The sequence below is a fragment of the Thunnus albacares genome, chromosome 11 (genome assembly GCF_914725855.1).
Source record: "Thunnus albacares chromosome 11, fThuAlb1.1, whole genome shotgun sequence".
NCBI classification, from domain to species: Eukaryota; Metazoa; Chordata; class Actinopteri; order Scombriformes; family Scombridae; genus Thunnus; species Thunnus albacares.
The window spans coordinates 11434092-11455944 of NC_058116.1; the positions used below are offsets into that span (position 1 = coordinate 11434092).

General features: G+C 40.3%; 2 protein-coding genes across 2 annotated transcripts; one reads left to right on the forward strand and one right to left on the reverse strand.

The window, feature by feature from the left end:
- The first annotated feature begins 105 nt into the window (after window positions 1-105).
- slc9a2 (solute carrier family 9 member 2) lies at window positions 106-11492 on the forward strand. Its single transcript, XM_044365046.1, has 13 exons — window positions 106-619; window positions 812-1026; window positions 1114-1362; window positions 3488-3738; window positions 3833-4050; window positions 4794-4993; window positions 5388-5477; window positions 5560-5630; window positions 7557-7724; window positions 7841-7946; window positions 9336-9452; window positions 9663-9747; window positions 10929-11492. Exons 1-13 carry the CDS (start codon window positions 355-357, stop codon window positions 11348-11350), a joined length of 2457 nt encoding a protein of 818 aa, XP_044220981.1. The 5' UTR covers window positions 106-354; the 3' UTR covers window positions 11351-11492.
- Window positions 11493-12468: 976 nt separating this feature from the next.
- Window positions 12469-21853, reverse strand: mfsd9 (major facilitator superfamily domain containing 9). The gene is made up of 6 exons (XM_044365047.1): window positions 21491-21853; window positions 17182-17269; window positions 16457-16500; window positions 15318-15447; window positions 14354-14563; window positions 12469-14253 (listed from the first exon to the last, which is right to left on the reverse strand). The coding sequence occupies exons 1-6, from the start codon at window positions 21575-21577 to the stop codon at window positions 13391-13393; spliced, it is 1422 nt and encodes a 473-aa protein (XP_044220982.1). The 5' UTR covers window positions 21578-21853; the 3' UTR covers window positions 12469-13390.

The window sequence follows — 21853 nt, forward strand, 5'->3', positions numbered from 1 at the left end:
TTTTCATTCGAGTGACGGCCAATCACAGCGGGGCTCGGGGGCGCGCCCAGCCCGTATCGGAACTCGTGGACGCGCTGCAGGTAGACTACACAGGTGTGCTGTCCTGCAGTTTGAAGGGAACTCACCCGGAACATACAGGTTTTAAAAGGGACAGCATTCATAAGGCACTTTTCACAGAAGATGGTGGAATGAGAAAACGCCAGAAAATTAAATTAATCAACTTTTTTGGAGAGAAATGTTCTCACTTCAACTGATTTTTGTCTTTTAAATTAGATGGAGTGATTTTAATCTCAACGACGTGGATATTCACATCATTTTGGATTATTGTGCAGCGGCTGTGTTTTTTTGTACAAAATGGATTCAGTCATAACCAGAAGAACAGGAGTTTTACTTATTATTTGCACCGTTTTAAGTCTTCTGAATGGCTCCAGAGGAGAAATCCCACCTAAACCGACCGCCGGTGTCACGATTGTGCCCCCGGTTAAACCCATTGATGACCCCCAGGCCTATCCAAACGCGGAAACGGCTAATATGCCTGTGTTTACTATGAATTACCCAAGAATACAGATACCATTTGAGATCACTCTTTGGATGCTGCTGGCTTCTTTTGCAAAGATTGGTGAGTATACATTCACACAAATGATTTTATTGACGCGCTAAGATCCAAATCTAGGTCAACACTTCACTCATGATAGGTGTGATCCTTTAATGGTGATATAAATGTTAGCCTTATCATCTCTATGCAGACAGACAGGGCTTCACTCTTATCTCTCCTGTTCCTGTTTGTGATCTAAACATTTTTACTTCTCAGGTTTCCATGTGTACCACCGGATCACTGTTTGGGTGCCAGAGACATGCCTTCTGATCAGCATTGGTCTGATTGTGGGTGGCATCATGCACTCTGTCCATGAGGAGCCCCCTGCTGTGCTCACCAGCAATGTCTTCTTCCTCTACATGCTTCCCCCGATTGTCCTCGACTCAGGCTACTTCATGCCCACCAGGCCTTTCTTTGAGAACGTCGGCACGGTCCGTTCCAACACATTTTCCTAAAACAAAGTCATCTTCTTTCTCTCTTTCTCATGACCATGTGACATAATGTTGTTCTTTGTGCAGGTGCTGTGGTTTGCAGTAGTGGGGACTCTGTGGAACAGCATCGGCATTGGCATGTCTCTGTTTGCCATCTGCCAGATCGAGGCGTTTGGGGTGCAGGACATCAACCTCCAGGAGAACCTGCTGTTTGCCACCATCATCTCAGCTGTGGACCCTGTGGCTGTGCTGAGTGTGTTTGAGGACGTGTCTGTCAATGAACAGCTCTATATTGTGGTGTTCGGGGAATGCCTCTTCAATGATGCCGTCACTGTGGTGAGTTGGCTGAGGCAGATAGTGTGAAAGTGTGTTTTAGTTTGTGCAGATTAGTGCAAACTGATTTGAGTTGAAGAGCAGAAAGTGACTTGCTGCAACATGTTGGCCAGTCTTTGTTCCCCCTCGACTAGAGCTTATCAAAATAACAAGATGATGAACAAGCATGCTCTGTTCTGTTTATAGTATGTTGTGATATTATTCTGAACAACGGCATGCCAGTTGGTCCTCATGTGTGCAAAGAGAAAACATAAGTCGGTAGGAATGTCCTGCAACCAACTAGTAGCACAGACCACAGGCAAATTAAATTAAATTTGTATATTTTACACAGGTCTAAGGTCCATATTTCCTTTTTTTGTCTATTATGGAGACTATTGTAGCCCCACCTACCTTTTAAGACCCTCCTTGGTGCCTTTAGTTTCAAAACCGCTATTATATGAAATGGCAGATCCACTATTGTGTTGGCTGGAGCTCTTCTATTCTTTCTCTGAAGGCGCAGCTCAGGTTTCACCAGATACTGTACAATTTCTGGGTTAATATGCATGCATGAGTACGGTGTGCACTGGCAAGATTGTACAGATAAACAGATAAATGTGAAGGAATGTTATTGGAGACACCAGTCGAATGTGTCAACAGACCAGAGCCATGTACTATTGAGAGTCTTGTTTACTCCAAACCAGTTTCTGAGGTCACCGTTGCCGTTGGCTGTGTGGGAGGAGTGAGCATCGTCTGAAACTGGACTGAAGTGGGTTCCTGCTCAAATTTCCTCTCCCGCCCAATTTTTTATTGTGCTTTAACACACCCACTCACCCACCTAAATGAACCTGCTCTTAGCTTTGGCGTGGTGACCCTTTTGTTTCGTACACAGTAGCAGAGCTGAAGCAGAAAGTGAAGACAAACATTTACCCAGGAGACTGGGAAAAGCCCAGGCGTCGTCTGCACAGAGAGCTTTGTCTTGCAGAATTGCACCGATCAAAGAAAATTTAGTGTTTGACAATAATCCAAATACGATTTACTAAGAGTGCTGCAGTCAGTAGTGAGGTGTAAGGTGTTGACAATTGCCCATAATTAAATACTAGCACACCAAATGTGTATTAAACTGAGGTTTAAAATAGTCCCCAACAAATGCACTGTGTACTCCTGTTTGACTGATGTTTGCTAAAATCTACGGTGCTCAGCTGTTTTAGGAAATTATTAAAATTATTTATTTTTAAAAAAGTATCTGTGACTTTTTAAGGTTTAGTGGGAACAAACAGGCTTGAAACTGAGAGAAAAGTATTGAGAGATTGACTAACCTTTTTGTCTTTTCATAGGATTTGAACAATAACAAATATCACCAGCCTTATCTTATTAAGATATGTTTGCGAACATGTAAAGTAGAGCCAAAGAGATTTTTCCTCACTTAAAGGATAAGTTCACAATTTCTCATGCCTGTTTTAAAACAATAGTCAGGTATAAATATACACACAGAAACAGGTTTTACTTGCTTTAGTCATCCCTCATGTTCATACTGACCTTTAAAAAAAGTCTCTTCCTGATGTGCTTTGTACAAAATTCCCTCTCTTTGTTTCCCTGTTGAGCTGTGGTGGAGCGATAGTAACAGAGAGGGAAGTCTGTGAATTATGAAAGGATCTTCTAATGGTCAGTATGAACAGGAGAGATGAATAAAGCAATAGGAAGCCTAAATGATAAAATTGCTCTATGTATCGTATCAATATCTACAGATTTCTTGCTTTCTTTTAATATATTCTAAAACTTTACTCCAGCAATAGGCTAGTTAAGGAAAACACTGACTTAATTCATAGTCAGTGATGTAGGCAGAACACAATCAAAAGGAGCAAAGCTAGTTGCTTTTGCAAATGCTCCTTTTCTGTGACTCATTCAGAGTGCTTGGTGAAATGAGATTATCAAATAGCAAATAGTACAGAGTAAATATTTCAATAAATCATTTTTATCTGGAGCTGTGTCATTAGAGGCCCCTGACACCACACATGACCTCTGACAGCGGTGTGTGGGCTGTTTGTGCACAGAGCTGCACCTGCAAGTATGAAAGAAAGTGTCTTCATGTAGTCAACATGAAACGTATCTTTCTGCATGTGTGCATGAACATGACTGTACATGTTTTCAGGTGTTGTACAACATGTTCAACTTTGTGGCGGAGATGCCAGTGGTGGAGCCGGTGGATGTGTTCCTCGGAGTGGCTCGGTTCTTCGTGGTTGGGCTCGGTGGGATGGGCTTTGGCATTCTGTTTGGCTTTGTGGCCGCCTTTACCACAAGATTCACCTCCAAAGTTCGAGAAATTGAGCCACTCTTCATATTCATGTACAGCTACCTGGCTTATCTGGTGGCTGAGCTCTTCGCCATCTCATCCATCATGGCGTGAGTAGATTTGAAAGATTTTGCTACTCCAAACATTTGAATGGCAAACCGTTTTAACACTGCAAAAATACTAATGTTTAATGTGTTTCTGCAGCATTGTGACCTGTGCCCTCACCATGAAGTACTATGTGGAGGAAAACGTTTCCCAGCGTTCCTGCACCACCATCCGCCATGTGGTCAAGATGCTTGGCTCCATCTCCGAGACCCTCATCTTCTTCTTCTTGGGGGTTGTCACCATAACAACAGAACACGAGTGGAACTGGGGTTACATCCTGTTCACGCTGCTGTTTGCCTTCGTATGGAGAGGCCTGGGTAAGGAGAGGGCAGGGGGTATCTGTGTCATGGAAGAGGTCAGGTTTTGTTTGACTTCGTATCTGTCTGTCTTGTTGCAGGATTAACTGTTTACCTCCGTAGCTATGAACCGAGTGTCTGCTAAAATATCCACACGCTGACTTAAACTTCGAAGCTGCCTTTATGGATTATTTTCTGCCATTTGAGGGCAGCATAAAATAAAAACACAACACTGAGATATTAACACTGTATAATGTTGTAACTGTGAATGTAATTAACAAGTTAGAGTCAAATATACACTCTTATTTTAGCTCTGTTTTGGTTTCCATTAACTCCTGAGTCTCTCCATCCCTCCAGATGCTAAATACTCCACTCTATTCACCAGCTAGTCGCTAACTTTGTCTGTCGTTTGGTGCTGAGCAGGTAGCTTAGAATGGATTTTTAGAGATACTTCAAAAAAGTTGTTTTTTGCTAGAAACAAGGTTCGATTAGAACTGTAAGAATGAACCAAAACAGAAAAGTTGTTGGCTGTAAAACCAAAACAATGAGCTGAAAGACACAACAAAGCTCTGCAGCACTGAGGGGCACTGCAGAGTCAGGTGTTAATATATGAGTCATCATAACGAGCGACCCCTTTCACATTAAACATAGTGATTTCATCTATCGTTAATATAAAATAATTTATTAGTGCAGCTTTAAATTTGCTAACAACTGAACTTAGGAAAAAAAAAACATCTTGACATTTTTCTGCTCTTCCCTCCCAGGTGTCTTGGTGCTGACTCAGATCATTAACCCTTTCCGCACCATCCCATTTAACTTGAAAGATCAATTTGGTCTGGCATACGGTGGTCTGCGAGGTGCAATTTCATTTGCCTTGGTCTTCACTCTTCCTGAAAACATTGGCCGCAAGCAGCTCTTTGTCACCGCCACCATTGCTATTATCCTCTTCACTGTCTTTCTTCAGGTAAGAGAGCATCTATGTTGTTATATTTTTGCAGAGTTTCTCACTGGGAATAATTTTCCCTACTATTGTAACTTGTAGAAGTGTCTTGTCTTAGTTGTAGAGGAGATAGAATGAAATGGAAAAAGGTTTGATTGAAGTCTGAAATTTGGCAGTAGAGTCTCAGTCTGAGAGAAATTACAGTCTTACCACAGAATGGTTGCTCATGTTGTGTCATATTTCTGTTAAAGCAGGGAACACAACACATGATTTAAAAGCCAAATCTGAACCCTGATTTGCCATTTGATTTCCAAATGATTTCATTTCTGGCTGTCAGTTGGGATTTTAAAAGTATTCTTCTAATGTTTTTCTGGGCTTTTCTGAATCTGTGACATCTTTTTTTGTCTCCTCTCCACAGGGCATCAGTATTCGACCTCTGATTGAGTACATCAATGTCCGCAGAACAAACCGCAATCTTGACACAATCAACGTAGAAATCCACTGCAGGGTAAGACACAGATTGTGATTGGTGTGCATGTGGTGGATGATATGTTTCTGCACAGTTTTAACAGCTCTCACTTTGCTCACAGCTCATGGAGCACACCATAGCTGGCATAGAGGACCTCTGCGGACAGTGGAGCCACTTCTACTGGAAGGACAAGTAAGAACTTTCTCTCCTGCTGTCTGCTTAAAGTTAGACATCAATATAATCTGTCACTATATATTACAGATATTATTTATTTACAGTCTTGAGTACCCCATAAAATGTACACATTACTCACTTTATCTCGAAATACTAATACTAAAATACTAAAAGGACCAGTGTGTAGGATTTAGTAGCATCTAGCAATGAGGTTGCAGAGTGCAAACAACTGAACACCCCTCCCCCTCCTCTTCCAAGTGTGAGTCTATGGTGGCCGCAAAAAACATGAAAGATCCTTTCTAGAGTCAGTGTTTGGTTTGTCTGTTCTGGGCTACTGTAGAAACATGGCAGTGCAACATGACGGGCTCTGTAGAAGAGGATCCACTCCGTATGTAGATATAAAGGGCTCATTCAAACATGATTCTTAGTTTCATGGGATTATACACTGATTTAAAACATACTTATAAATATTATATTCCATTTCTTCCAAGTCCGTTCCGCTAGATGCCACTAAATTCTACACACTGGACCTTTAACTGCTTCATGTTACTAAATTTATAGAAAAAAAACCTCCAGTGAAACTGAGAGAGAGATGGCAGTTTTAGTATACCTGCTCTCAGTTTCCCTGTTTGTGGTTTTGTTTGACTGTGCTATTGTTCACGCTGGCACTGTGTGGGAATGTTGATGGCTGAATCGGACATTGGTGTCGTGTTCAGCTTCCGCCATTAGCAGCTAGTCTCTGACATGTTTTACTTAGTTCCTCTATAGCTTCCTCACATTTCCTATCACACCAGTTTTCAGGCACAGCCACTAATTTTGTAAGACTGCTTGAAAATGAAATCCTAGTTTTTGTCCATTTCTTTGGCATTGTATTAAATATGTGAAATAATATAAATTTAGCTATTGTTTTAATTGATCTAAAATGTTAAACTTTCAACGAGCGGTCTTGGTGAAAAACACAAACTGGGTTGTTAATGGGCTTTTTTAACACTGTAGTCTCAGGCACACTGGTATCTGAGTGATAACATATTAACATTGAGCATTCATGACAGTAGAAAGTCAATTTTATTTGCACCTCCTGAGATAAACTTATTTGGTTTGACTTTAGTTTCTAGCAGAAGCTGATAATGTAGCCATTAAAACCACAATGAACATTTCTAATTAGATACAATTGTCATTGTATTAAGTTTTCATTGGGAACATGCAATGTTATGGTATACATAGTATAAATAAGCTACATATATACTAGTTTAGTACCATGTACTGTTGACATACAAACATTATGCATGTTGTATATGGAGTGCAAGATAAATACACAAAACATATACAGTAGTGTAAAAAACCCCACAAACATTAAATCTTCATGACAAAGCTTAGAAATTGTACATTTTAGAACAGACGGTATCATTCATCGTATAGTTTTTATATGAGACTGCAAACACTGTCGTTATTCTCTACTGCTCAACTGCAAAAAATGAAAGATAAGATAAGCTTTAAAAAAATCATTGATCTCATGCAGAGAAATTGAAGTGTTACAGTAAGAGAAGAACAATAACAGACACATAGTGCAGATAAGTCATTTTACTAGAATATTATACACGTGACATTATGAGCATCTACTATATATAAAATGAAGAAAAAAAAAGCTAATCTAAATAAAAGGTGATAAATACACCAATACAAATAGTAAGTATAATATATAAGTATATAGCAAGTATAGTAAGTATAATGTGTATTGAGACAAAAATAGTCACAAATAAAGTGAGTAAACGCAAAACAATTGATACAAAATTAGCACTTGAACACTAAAATATTTGCAACCCCAAAAATTGTCCCCCAATCCTTCTAGTCCACATATAAAAAGGGCCTCATTTCTGACACTTTTTATCAGCACTTTAAATGATATGAAGCTAATTAGTGCAATCTCCTTTCTCTCAATGTCAGATTTATGAAGTTCAACAATCGATTCCTGCGTATGATCCTAATCCGGGACAGCCGGGCTGAGTCCAGCATTGTGTCACTGTACAAGAAGCTTGAGCTGCAGAACGCCATGGAGATCCTGGACACGGTGTCTGGAGACATCAGCGCTGCTCCGTCTATCGTCTCTCTGTAGTATGACACCATCATGTTTCTGTCTTTCTGACTATCACACCATCTGCTTATTGTCTGTTCAGATCAAAGGGGTGAAGTAACTTAGCAGTTTGTTGTCTCTTAATATCTGTTTATAGTGAGGAAAAGAAAAGCTCTGCTAAACCTAAGAAGAAGTTCTTGCCTGGTGACCTGAAGAACATGCATGACATCCTGTCCAAGAACATGTACAAGATCAGACAACGGGTGAGATTCTGAATAATCTGTTTGGTTTTTTTTTTTTTTTTTGCTTTTGCTTTCTTTTTTTCTTTTTTTTTTTGATAATTACCAGCGACCAACAAACATTAGCTAAAACTAACTGATGCTAAAACTACAAGCTCCAATAGGTGCTGTGTGATTCAGAAAGCTGCCACCAGTTTTCATGCATTTTCAATTGAGCTGCTGTTGTGGTAAACTTTCATCTGCTTACAGAACATACAGTAGTATGAAATTTGCCCTTTTTTTTGCCTGAATGGATCAACAACAGCAGCTTCCAAAATGAAGCCACGTGCAGCTCCTTGTCCAAATCTGCTGCTCCTCTTTGCTTTTTACATGAAAAAGCATTAGCAATTTGAAAAAGCAAAGAGCACTGCATCCATTTTTTTAAACGCAAAATCCTGTGATCTCAGATATATCTGCCTGTAATCGCCAAAAGTGACCAGACGACACATTAATCCAAATTTGATAAACTGGAGCCACTGTACATTTTGTGACGCATTACTCACACATGAGAGTGTGATTACTTCAAGCACTGAAACTCAGCGCTGTTTTGCATAGCCACAGACTGCGGCCGGCAGTACTTTTCCATAAGTGACATCACCCTCAGAAAGGCTCTCAGAGACGCTTTGATGTGTAGACAAATAAGGAGCATGTGCTTCTGTTCTTGGGTAGTCAAATTGTCTGGTTATCTTAATAACCCCTCTTTTCAAGTCTCTCTCCCATTTGTGCTCCTCTTACATTTATACAGTCGTGTCTCTCACACAAACCCTGCGTCACCGTCTGTCTGTGATGTTATTTGTTTTAATATTAACATCCTGAGCAGATTGGTCCACTAACTATTCACGTGTGCCCCTTTTAACCTCATATGACGTTACAGTTATTGCATTCAATAACAGTATGCTAATGCATTTTTTAACTGTAACACTGCACTGTTGGTTATTATTTTCTGTGTGACCATATTGACCTCTTGTGAAATACAGCAGATAGGAGCAGAAAAAGAACAATGGCAACCTTTCGTTATGTTTGTTCTAGGTCTTACTAATAGCTACAAGATAGAGAGAACTATGTTGACAGAGACATGGACCCTTGCGGTTCAGATGGGTGTTGCCAGTTTTGGTTGAGCAATCTGAGTTTTAAAGAATGCCGTCTCCCCTCAAAGCATCGTAACTGTCTACATGTCTCAGTCTTTGTTGTCTCCACAGTCAGTGAATTTTACAGACCTCAAGGTGTAGCCATTGTGACTTAATTACAGATAGACATGTCAAAAATGGTGGAATCCTTGTGGAAGTGTCCACCAGCCGTCTATATCGGCTGTGAGATGGTGTGTGTGCATGTGTGTATAATGCGGTATCTTGTATCTTTTTTTCCTTTAATCAGACTGTGTCATACACAAATAAGCATGCGTTGCCCAATGACCGCCAGACAAAAGAGATACTGATCAGACGCCACACCACCATCCGCCGCAGCCTCCGACCTGGCAGCTTTCAGACAACGGTAAGCAGGAAAACTCTGTAACTATGGCTGTTACTGACCTGAGGTATTGCCTGAGTCCTGCTATGAAGGCTGTCATCCTCTTAGTTAAAAGAAGTAAGCAGAATTGAACCTTTTCACTGCACTGTGATGGAGGATTCATTCTCTTTAGTTTATCCTTCTTCTCCATTTATCACTGTCTGTTCTGCTGTTTTATTCACATTTTATTCTCAGGTGCCTAAATCTCAGAAGTACTTCTCTCTTCCTGCTGGGAAGAGTCTGGACTCAAAATTTCCTGCTGAGAGGCTGAGCTACACAGGTAAGCTTCTCAAACTACCTTAAACACATTCACATCCAATTTTACCCTTTTAGTTCCCCTCAAGTAGTAAAAATCATCTTTTTCCACTCTGACAGTGTCACATTTATTCTATGATAAAATATTTATAACTCAAGGTTCACTTGTTGGCTTTTTCCAGAGCTTTCGGCCATATTATACTGCTCTCTTCAGCTAATGGAACTTGCTCAGATGTTTAGTTGTGTAGAAGCTTGCTCCAACTCTTTATTCAAGCTGTATGATGTTTGCACTTTTATACACATTTTCCCCAAATTCAATCTATAATATTTGGTATCACTGGAAAGTTCTGGACTTCCTCCAGACACTAAAATAAAGTTATGCGGTTTTGAACAATGTTTGGCTGCACAACATGAGTTCATACCCATTAGTAAGACAATGAGGTTTAATGGGATAAAGGATAGGTTCACAATTTTTAAAAGTCTGTGCCCATATGAACACTGAAATAGGTTTTCCTCGCTGTAATTATTCATCCTATTTAACTGCCTATGAAGACCCCCTTCAAATGTGCTTTCATTGTACATGTAAGTAATGGGGCCAGAATCCACAGTGTGTCCACAATCATTTTGTGCAAAAATGCATTTAAAAGTTTATCTGAAGCTTATATGAAGCTTCAGCAGTCTGAGTTAGTCTTATCAAGTGGATATCTGTCACATTTACAGTCTTTTTAGCATCAAATTGCCTCTTTGTGTTTCCTCTGACAGTGTTTCACTGCTGAGCTGTGGTGGAAGTATAATAACAAAAAGAGGGACTTTGGCACTAAAAAGACTGTAACGTTGAAAGATGTCTACTTGATTTGACTAATTCGAATAGTTGAAGCTTCATATTAGCTTTTAAAACCTTTTAAATACATTTTTGCACAGAAGGAGGCTTGTGGATTTTGTTCCTAATCACTTACATTGTAAGTGTATTATGAAGGGATCTTCTAATGGTCAGTATGAACATGAGGAATGATTATGGAAAGAAAAACTTGTTTCAATGTTCATTTGGGCACCTGAATATTGTTTTAAGACAGACATGAAAAACTTCCTCTTTTATCAAGGATCCTTTCAGTGTTTTTTTAAATGCAATTGTATAAAATAAAATGTGGGGTGATGGCATGATTGAATTTGCCTAATCGTTTCCTTCATTTTCTCCACCTGACTCAGATGATCAGGAAACTATGTCAGAGGCCGCCCACCCCTCGAGACGCTCTCGGTTTAGCCAACCCGCACGCTCCTCCTCTGAAGCTATGATGCCTCTACGCAGGCTGGGCACCCTAAAAGAAGTACCCTCTGTTGACGTTCTAGACGAAGGCATGACTGAGAGAGCCTGGACAGGGCGTGGCATGTCCAGGACAAACTCCTCCTTCAGTGATTCCCATGTGCCCGCTCCTCGCCGCCACTTTAACCCCTCTGTTGATGATGACAACAGCTTCTCAGATAACTTTAGAAACAGGCATCATGAAGCAGAAGAGGAGGAGCAGCAGCCTTCGTCTCCATCCCCAGCCTGGGCTGCTGAACCCAGAGACAATGATACACAAAACCCTTTGCTCAGGCGGCCTCAGTGGAACCCTAAACATAAAAAGTAAAAGTGTGCTTTCAGCAGCAGCCTGACTGCCACAGACTGAGTCTCAGGTTCTCAAGCAAATCCACATCTAACAGTGTGTAGGATTTAGTAGGATCTATTGGCAGAAATGGAATATAATATTCATAAGTATGTTTTAATTAGTTTATAATCACCTGAAAATAAGAATCGTTGTGTTTTCGTTAACTTAGAATGAGCCCTTTATATCTACATGGGGAGCAGGTCCTCTTCCACTGAGCCCACCATGTTTCTACAGTGGCCCAGAACAGACAAACCAAACACTGGCTCTAGAGAGGACCTTTCGCAGCCACTGTAGGTTCTCCTACATGCTTGGAGGGGGAGGGGGAGGGGTATTCAACTGGTTGCAATGTGCAACCTCACCACTAGATGCCACTAAATCTTTACACACTGGTCCTTTAAGGCCAAGTACATTAACACTAGAGGTCCTTTCATTTCTTCTAAGAGAAAAACAAACCTTCAACATGAGCCTTGTTGTTGTGCTGCTGGCTCTTCAGCTCACAAATCAGTACGCAAACATCAGGCTACAGATGAAGTGTAGCTGTCAACAGTGTGAATGTACAGTAAGAAGCACAGTGCACTACATTAGTTATTTCAACCTTTTACATCACTTTTAAATGTTTGAAGGCAATTTAATTTAAACTATTTACTATCTTTTTGTCGTTGTATATAAATATGATAGTTTTTTGTATTTTTATCACCCTTTTGCGTGTGACAGTTGTGTGATTGAGGATGTACATTTTGTACATTCAGTTTAACATGAGGAACTATTGCAGTGCAGTACAAAGTACTCCTGGGACTAACTGCAGGCCTTCTGTGCGTCTGTTACACCGATGAACCTCACAAATCTGGAATGACTGCATTATTTTTTCTTTTTTTTCTGTAATAAATGTTCAATATTTTTTAAAGACATATCAAGCATTCTGTATTAAACCAATGATGCAGTAGAACTTTGTAAATGTAAAAATGTAAGTGTGAGACTAAAAGCATCATCCACAGGAGAGAAGATGGTGAAGAATGTATGACAGAGTTGAATGTAACACTCACACTGCAGTATTGATATCAGTGTTTCATATACAACTCAAAACACCATCGACTCAAACATACAAAACAATGTTTATTCATTGTGACTTCTCTGCATGAATCTGGCATGTACTTCATCCATTCAAGATCTTCCTTACATAAATGTATACAGTTTTCATCCTTAAACTTTAAACAACAGTGATGCTTACCATACAGTTGGTCCTCAATTACAAAAAAGGAATTTCTTTAAATGTCCATTTAAACCCACCATAAGATAAATGAACAAATCTCTTGAAGTGTAAAATCGAGAGTCAGAAACCAGAGCAAACATTTGCTCATGTACCACAGTGGGAACCATTTATGATGCAGTGCATGTGGAGAAACAGCTGGCTCTGAGGTTAAAAACAAAAACAAACAAACAAACAAACAAAAAAAACAACAGTGCAACAGTGTGATCTGGGAGCCTGATTTCACCACAGTAATCAATAGTTTGATCTTATTTATGAATGTCTGAAGGAGGATCACCTTCATCTTCTTTTATTTTATTGACGCAATAAAAGTTGTTGAGACTTGTAGTGTATCATCAGCAGGCCTACAGGATGTGCGACTTAAACAGAATTTGGACTACGTAGTGGTTACAAAATTACATTAAAATCGTAGTGTGCATTGTTTCCAATCAAACTGTCCCAAGTAATACGTGCCAACACATGAGCCATATGTTTCTCAGCCTTGTCCTCACCTCAATGCTGCACTTGATTTTTGAATCCACTCTCCCTGAGAGAAGGACTGCCTGGCTGGTGTTTACGAGCCATTTTTACCTTGTGATGTCTTCACATCTGCAGGTAAGTTTGGCAAAAGGCATCTTGTCAAGAAACATGCTCGAGTGGGAAACATTGTTCCCACTGTGAGTCTGCTGTTTGTCTACTCAGCTGGCCTCATAAGAGCACTTGTCTGACTGGTGGATTTGCGATGTGTTTTTAATATTTTAAATGAATGTAGTTACTCAGAGTGTGGCCATTTTTGTCATCCCTCTCCTGTCCCACTTGGGGATCCTGATGAGCAGTAAAGCTACAGCTGCTAGAGCCAGGACCACTCCCAGACTGGGGGGGCCGCAGGGGCTGAATTCCTGGGCCAGACCGGAGAGCAGCGGGGCCAGGACTCGACCGACGGCTGTGACTGACTGCCCGGCTCCGATCAGAGTCCCGCTGGCCTGGACCCCTCCCCTCTGCAGCTCCAGGTCTGTAATACATGTCCGTCCAATGCTGGTGGAAATAGCAAAGAAGGTGGAAGAGAGCAGCACCTGCCACACACTGGGCGCAGCAGCGTACAGGAAAATGAGCAAACAGGTGAGCAAGGTGGAATGAAGCAGCAGAGCAGGCATGTTGTTTCCGTACAGCTGGGTGACCGGACCCACCAGAAACCCGGCCAGGGCCCCTAAGGTGCTGCTGTAGCTGATCAGATAACCCGTCACCTTTGGTTTAAGTGAGAAACGCTCCTCCATGGCTAGGGAGAAGTTGCTGTAGTAGAGCATGATAGCTATGGCCATCAATAGACGTACCAAGAAGAGGTCCCACATGTCAGAGGAGGCCACCATGTGGATCTTGGAGCCCACTGAGGATAGCTGTCTCCAGGCAGGCTGGAGCAGAGACACCTCCCTCCACATCAGACCACCTCGGTGCTTCCCAGAAGCTCTGTAGGCTGGGTCAGTCTCTGCTGCCAACACTGGGTGGTTGCTATTTGCATGAGAACCATTGTGCACAGACTTACTATAGTTGTTGTCATGACAAACTTTACTTGTGTTGTTGCTGGAGTTAGTGCCATTACGGTGAAGTAGTGTCTCGCTCCACGGTAGCATCCATACTAACCCTAGAATGATAAATGTTTTCATATTAATTAATTAATTAATATTTAAAATACTATTAATTATCCTCACATTTCTTTCTCGTCATCTTTTTTTTCAACCTACCTGCATTAATGAGGAAGATGGCAGCGCAGGTGAATGAGGAGGTATAGAAGCCGCCCTCATGCTCTGTGAGGTAGCCGCCCACCACAGGACCCAAAATGAAGCCAACGCTGGAAGCTGCATTAAAGTGTCCCATCACCAGAGGGCGCTCTGAATCAGACACCAGGTCAGACAGCAGGGCTCTGCAGATGGACAGGGAGTGCTTGAACAGCCCTGAGACAGAAAACAGCCAACAAACGAAAATAAGAAACTGACTTGACTGATTTCCGCTGTGTGCACTCTGTCCTGTCTTTACGAGTTAAGGGTGCAATAAAATGTGACTGAATTACACATTGTTAAATTTATGATTGTTCTTACACATTTAGACATAAGCACATTTTACCCAAGAGGAGAAAAAAAGACAGAAACTCTGACTGTAACCTTTATCTCTTTTGCTACTTTGAACTTAAAGTAGTAAGTCTCTGAATGAAAATTAATATAAGTTAGCTATTTATCACTGTTAATGTTTTGAATTCATTTGAGTTGATTAGATCCCCAAGCAAACAATGATTTTAGACTCTGTAGATCAAACTTAGCCTTTCCCAAATTACAGAATTAAACAGGCAGTTTTTTACTGCTTCAGGAGAATGTGAAATGTCTGTTTATTAATTTAGCTACAAAGCATTGTTAGTGTAGAAAAAATCTGTAGGGGATTATGGGATACATACAGCGTATGCTTCCATAGTGAAAAATGATTGGTTACAAAACACTTGGATTTTGCTATCTGATGTGTTTTTATGCTTTTTGGAGCTGTGAAAACTTAGTAACTTAGGCTGAGATGGAACTGTCAGGACTAGTTTGGGACACTATAATAATACTGTTAAGTTGATCAACTTCTCTTATATTGCAAATTAAAAATTAGGCAGCATAATTAACTAGAAATTCCAGCACCTTGGAGGAGCCACATATTTTTGGTGGTCCAACTTACCCACAGGTATCCGTGCAAGCACAAACAAGGCGATACTGCTGGACATCCCGAGTAGCCCGTAGCCGAACGCACTCAGCAGCAGACATGTCAGCAGAGAGTATCGCCGTCCCACCACATCACTCCAGCTGCCCTGCCAATCACATACAGAAAATGAGACCTCAAATTGAATATCGGGAGAGGAAACTGTGGCTCTTTCTAGTTTTTGAAACACATGGACAGGTGGAGGTGACATCAGAATTTGATTCTAATTAATTGATCTGGGATTAATGACAGATACAAACAAATGGAGACAGACAGAGGCATGTGGATGTTAGTCTGAAACATCAGAGCACTCACAAAAGTGAAGCAAAAATCCCAAGACCCTGCTTTTCCTCTCAAACAAGTAGCCTAGACCGTTAAACAAGCCTTTATTAAATTCTCGCCCTGTCTCTCTCTCTCTCTAACACACACACCCATCTGACGAAATAATGAAATTAGGACCAATTGAGTTTGCTGTGTTCTGGATGTAGCCTGGTGGGATTTCCATAGAGACCCAGCTGTTCACGTATCCCCACATTTATCAGGATTCAACCGGTCTGCACACGGGAACCAACAGATGACTCCTTATCTGTTTAATTTGTCGCATGACCCCTGAGAATTAAACCAATTTCAGGAGCTGTGGGGCAGCAGAGGAGAGATGTGGAAAGCTGAGAATCTTACGTCAGATGCAGCGCTTACTGTGGAGTACTGCGGATGTTTGAGTAATTTCTTAACAGTTTGGATGTGGTTTTGAATGATGAAGGCTTTGATATTTCATGCCATCCAAAGGTTAGATTGCAGATTAAACAGTCTCCTCAATGTCCAGTCAGGGGATGTCAAAGAGAAAAAAAAGAAACCTGTGTAAAAACCGTGATATATGTGTGTCTGCAGCTTACTAGGAGTAGTTTGTGTGTACAACTGTGCAGAGACTGGGTGTATTGTGTGGCCACAATCAACCTAAAACAGACAGTGTTTATTGTTTCATGAAATACCGGAGATGACATGGAATGCAACCATTTTGGCCACTAACTGTGGGCATGCCTTGTCAAGCAGGGAAGACTGAATACAGGCAGGAGACAGAGTGCCAAGTTATTTCAGAGAGAAAAAAAGTCAATACTTACAACTATTGTGCTTGAGAACAGCTGTAAGATCCCATATGTAGATCCTGCAACAGTTTCAGAAGCGTTTAAATTCCTGTTTGTAGAATACAGCACAGAGCAGACACCACTGTGTTCACATCCACTACAGCTTGAGTATTTTAGATGCTGTAATACTGTTAAGAATGAGCTGTCTTTGCATACAAATATTGCAAAGCAAGCAATAACTTTAGTGACCTTAAGCTTTAAACATGATATTAACTAGGGCTGTAACTAATACTTTAATTACTTTCATCTTTCCCAAATCCCAAGGTGACATTTAAACTGCTTAATTTGTCCAAAGATGTAAACATGTACTATACAATAACATAAAACAGAGAAAATCAGCACACCTGGGAAGCTGAAACCACTGAATGTTTGCTTTGAATAAATGACTTGAATGACTAATTAATTATCAAAAGAGTTGTCGATCAACTTTCTACGAATTGGCCAATTGATTAATTAACTTTTTGTTTCAGAGCAAATATTAACTGTTGGAAAATTAAGACAATGTTGTGCTCTTTTCTATTCAAAAAAATTACTTCATTAGACTAATAATTGTTTGCCCCTCTTTCAAAGTTAACTCTGGCAATCACATGATCATTTTGTTGGAGTTTATACGGCTGTGACTTCATTATGCATGAAGGGAAACCCTACATCTGCTACTATGTAACTTAAGCACATTACACAGAGTAATGGACACACCCTACCTACAATACCAGCGACAGTGGGACTGGCTCCAAGAGCTTTCACGTGATGGCTCAGCAGCGGGATGATCATGCTCACCCCAAACAAGTCCTAAAGAAGGAAAAGTGAGAGAGAAATAATGAGGAATAGGAATGAGCCCAGAGGTACCCAGCTGTTATAATTATCATATGAAGGATTTTATCATACCAGAAATCACTGAGCAGAAGGAAACATGTAAAGCAAAAATATAAAGCCAGTGTGCAGGAGTAGATGCAGGAGCCACATCATGTCACTGCTCATCCTGTTTATCTGCATTGCTGAGATCAGGGAAGCTCTTGCCAAACTCTTGATTGAAGTCACACAGCAATTCATACAATGTTCTAACACTACTCATTACACTAATTGCTTAACTTTCAGCCGCATCACTGTCCCCGGCAGTTTCTGCCTGCTGCCTGAGCCAAAAAATCTAAGCTGCCAGGATTCTTTTGGTCACCTTTAATTAGATGATCATTTAGCCAACTATGCAGGCTGATATTTAAAGTTAGTTCTCTAAGGCATGCCTGAAGGTCAGCTCTTAAAGGATGGGTTCACAATTTTTCAAGTCTGTCTTAAAACATTAAAGTGTTCATATGAACGGTGAAAGAGGTTTTCCTTGCTATAATCATTCCTCCTGTTCATACTGGCTGTTAACCTGTGAACCCGTCCTTTAAAACAACATAAATATTTCTTTAAAGTGACACAGAATTGTTTGTGCATTGACTGTAATATGGAGCATCCACCTTGTCTTTAACACAAGTTAGAGCCAGTAAATGTTGCAACACATTTTACTGACAGTGATGCTTTGAAGAGGAGGCACTCAATGCACTCTCAGAGGTGTCAAGACAACCTGCAATGTTCTATACAGTGCTTGAAGTGGGAAAAACTAAGTGCCAGTACCCTTTTTCACATGTTGGCGTTTGTATCAGCCAGTATCAGCAAATCATTAAAAAATACCAGCATGCAGGTCGGTTACATCGCTATCTCAGTCTCTCTCCTCTGCTCCACTGTTACGCTTATCAGGTCTCAATGAAGGGAGTCACATCCACCTGCTACATGATGCACATTTCCTTATTTGGACATCATTCCCAGAGTTGCGGGTGTTCCCCAGAGATAAAGCTGAGCTACTGACACATGCGATGTGCTCTCAAGGGACTCTCCATAACCCCTTGTTCCCCTTCTCCTTTCCACAAAGTTAGGTTGTAAAAAATAGGCAATAAACGAAAAGTGCAAAGCAATAATCGCCTTTGAAGTTCTTCCCTACACGTTACACAGTGTGCTGTCTCTGTATTATGGGTGTATAAATAGGTAGAGGTCTGTCTGCAATGAGGCGATGAGTAAAGTTTTAGTTCAGTAGTCAGCGCAGTCATCTATGATCTGGGAGATTCCAGTTCAAGACCTGGTGTGGGGACCTCCTTCATAAGGTAGTTTATTCATGAACACTTACTGCAACGCTTTAATTTTCTAAAATTAAAAGCATGATAAAAAGATTCTTAAAAGGATTTTTAAGTCTCTGTCCACTTTTATTTGAATACAAATACAAATAATTTTGCTGCCTCAACAAATACAGAAACAAATACAAATACTGGGCTCTCTGCACATCCCTACGGTTGAAAAGATTACTGTACTGTTAATGTAACGTAACACAGACTAGCCTTCGACAGAGAAAAGCAGGCAGGCAAGAATGGGAGCAGGTGAGCATCACGTAGTGCCCCCTGGGTAATGCAGTTTATTTAGGGCCATTATGAGTCACCCAGAGAACCTGATATGGAGAGGGAAGGAAAGACTACCGGTGTTACATCTTATTTGGTGACCCATCAGATTCTGTGACCTGAAGCGTTGGAAGACTCAGATCCTTTAGTATGTGATATATTAAATAAATTTAACAAAGTACTGATGAGTCAATGCATAAGCAGCATTTCAATATATCAATCACAGCCCGAGTTTTTGCAAAATTAGCATTTACTTTAGTACTTTAAGTTAAACACACAATATGTAATTTTTGCCGCTAAGAGTCTCTCCATGGATGTATAAAGAGAACTGGATACAGAGTTGGACGCGGGGCCCCGTTCATTCCTATGAAAGATGCTCAGTGGCGCATGAAGCCAAAAAGTTCAACTTGTTCCGCATTTCTTCCGTATCTGTGCAGCCCATGGATCAAGCGCACTAGTGACTTATGCCAGCCGAGCTGGCTACTTCAGGTTTAGCCGTCCGGCTAACTTGAATGGGGATAAGACAATTCAATCATGTGGCTCTTCTAGACTTTTGAAATGTGATCGGACTGAACGGATCAAATTATGATAGTGAATCGACTCATTTTGTGACGCTCAAAAAAATGTATCTACTGATTTACGAACGTCTCTCTTACAATGTAAGTCTATGGGAAAAAGTCTTTTCGGGCCAGTGTGCATCACATGACATGGGAGCCGTGATTTACTGGGAGCCAAATTATCCGCAGAAGTCTCCTCTTCTCCAAAACAAACGTACACGGGGATTAAAACTGGTAAAAACACTAAAGAAAGCAGTTTCACGTAAAAATCAGGGTTCCTCTGATGCTGTTCGGTGAACAGAGGATGTCCGGGAGGGGCTCTGTGTGAGCCGAGGTGCTGCTAACGTTTGCTTAGCTTGTTTCTCTGATAACTTAAGATCTAGTCATCCAATGACTAAAATCCTTCATCTGGTTAAAAGATATAGTTAAAACGACCAAGATCTAAAAGGTTTATCTTAAACATGTGGCTTAAAACTTAATAAAAGTCAATTTATGACAGTTTTTGGCGGACAACCACAACGCTGGCATATTATCTTGTATGCGTATAGTCTTTGGTAGACGCCATTGTGGCAGACAACCACAACGCTAACGTATTATCTTGTATGTGTATACTCTTTGGCAGAGGGGGTATGACACCATTGACAGGTGACCAAATGAAACAGACTGTTACCTTGATTAAAATTACAGATTTTTCTGGGTTTGAAAATTGTTGGAAACGTTTAGGATAATGTAAGTTCAACTCAACAAAATATATAACATAGGTCTAGTAATTTTTAAACATTTTAATGCGGAATAGTTACATATAGTTACATTAATTTCTTTATTATACTGGTTACATTATAGCTTAAATTTAGATGGTAATACTTCTATTGCCTACTTTTACTTAAGTATGTTTACATGTATGCAAGATTTTTACTTGTAATTGAGTATTTTTACATAGTGGTATTGATAAGCTACTTTTACTTAATTTTGGTTTTAAATGCAGGATTTTTACTGTAATGAAGTACTTTTACATTATGGTATTGATAGGTTAGTTTTACTTCAGTAAAGCATATGAGTACTTCTTTCAACATTGCAGGTCACAGAGTGTAACCTAGTAATATCTATTATTATTATCTGTGTTATTTTGTACCCTATCTACTATGTTTATTCTGTTTTATTCTTTATCTTTTGTATTTTTTTAGTACTGTGTTGTTATATGTTTTAATTGTGCAGATGAAACTCTCGTGCAGTGCATCAAATGGCAACATTTATGTTTAAAACTGTACGTTCCTTTCAAATTAAATAAAGAAAGGAAATCTGATAGGTCACCAAATACGGTCTAATACTGGTACTGTGTACTGGTGAGTACCTGCCCACTTCGAGCACTGGTTCTGTACCATCACCCTTATTCAGTAGGCAGAAACGTGATCAGTTTGTGACAACGTATTTCAAAATATCCAAATCTAACACATGTATTTGCACATATATGTATACTGTATATACAGTACATAAGGGCTTCACCAGAAATATGTGTGTCTAGGATCTTCTATGCTGAGTTTTTACATGTTGTGTTGTCCACTTTTTCTCTAATATTCCTATAATACACTGGTTCAAAGCTTTTATAACTCTAACAGACACAGTTGGTTAAATTGAACACTTTTCCATATTGTTTTAAAACCAAAAAGAAAATTTAACACACAGTGATTGAAGGTTTAATATCTCTAAAGTCTGTGTAAGGGTATGACAGAAGTTAAAGGTAAGTATAGGCTATAAAACGTATGATTGTGCTGTTGAAGACAGAAAAGAGAAATAAAATAAAATAGGCCACATAATTTTTGATATAAACACATTTAAAATATTACATTTAACATGTTTAATCTCCTACAGACTCTCTGAAAGTATCTCGGCTACTTTTTGTAATGTTAATCATGAAGCACCTCTTAAGTATACCTGAATGACTTTTCTTACATCACATCTATGTGCTGTGACTTGAACACTGCACAGGTCACTCAGCCAGCACCGCCAGGTCTCAGTTAGCTACTCACCATGAAGCCCACCACATAAATACATTGTATAATCCTCGTCCGTCCCCTGGGTTTCTGAAATAAAGTGCTACATTTCTGGTTGTTCATCCTCCCGCTGTGACAGCACTGCTGCAGCCAAAGCGGAAGCGCTCATCCGATCTTCTACTGTACAGGATCAAAAACAGAAAACACGTCTCCGTCCCGGCGGTGGTCTCACAGGCGGTGGGGGGGTGGGGCGATTGCCCGGTGTTAAGCGTCTGCAAAAACGTAGACGGTGTGAGTGGTGGAGGATTTTACAGAAGAATAAAGAAATTTATGTCTTGGATAAAGCTGACTGCCGGTGTCGTGATTAGTTCCTCAGCCGTTGATCCACCGTATTGTCTG

Bases quoted from the DNA above. Each gene is read 5' to 3' on its own strand.
- slc9a2 (XM_044365046.1), top strand. From the start codon at position 355: ATGGATTCAGTCATAACCAGAAGAACAGGAGTTTTACTTATTATTTGC. The intron at 1,363-3,487 runs GTGAGTTGGCTG...ACATGTTTTCAG, and splicing joins TCAATGATGCCGTCACTGTG to GTGTTGTACAACATGTTCAA. The intron at 3,739-3,832 runs GTGAGTAGATTT...GTGTTTCTGCAG, and splicing joins GCCATCTCATCCATCATGGC to CATTGTGACCTGTGCCCTCA.
- mfsd9 (XM_044365047.1), bottom strand. From the start codon at position 21,577: ATGAACAACCAGAAATGTAGCACTTTATTTCAGAAACCCAGGGGACGG. The intron at 17,270-21,490 runs GTGAGTAGCTAA...TTCCTTCTTTAG, and splicing joins TTTATGTGGTGGGCTTCATG to GACTTGTTTGGGGTGAGCAT. The intron at 14,254-14,353 runs GTAGGTTGAAAA...TTATCATTCTAG, and splicing joins CATCTTCCTCATTAATGCAG to GGTTAGTATGGATGCTACCG.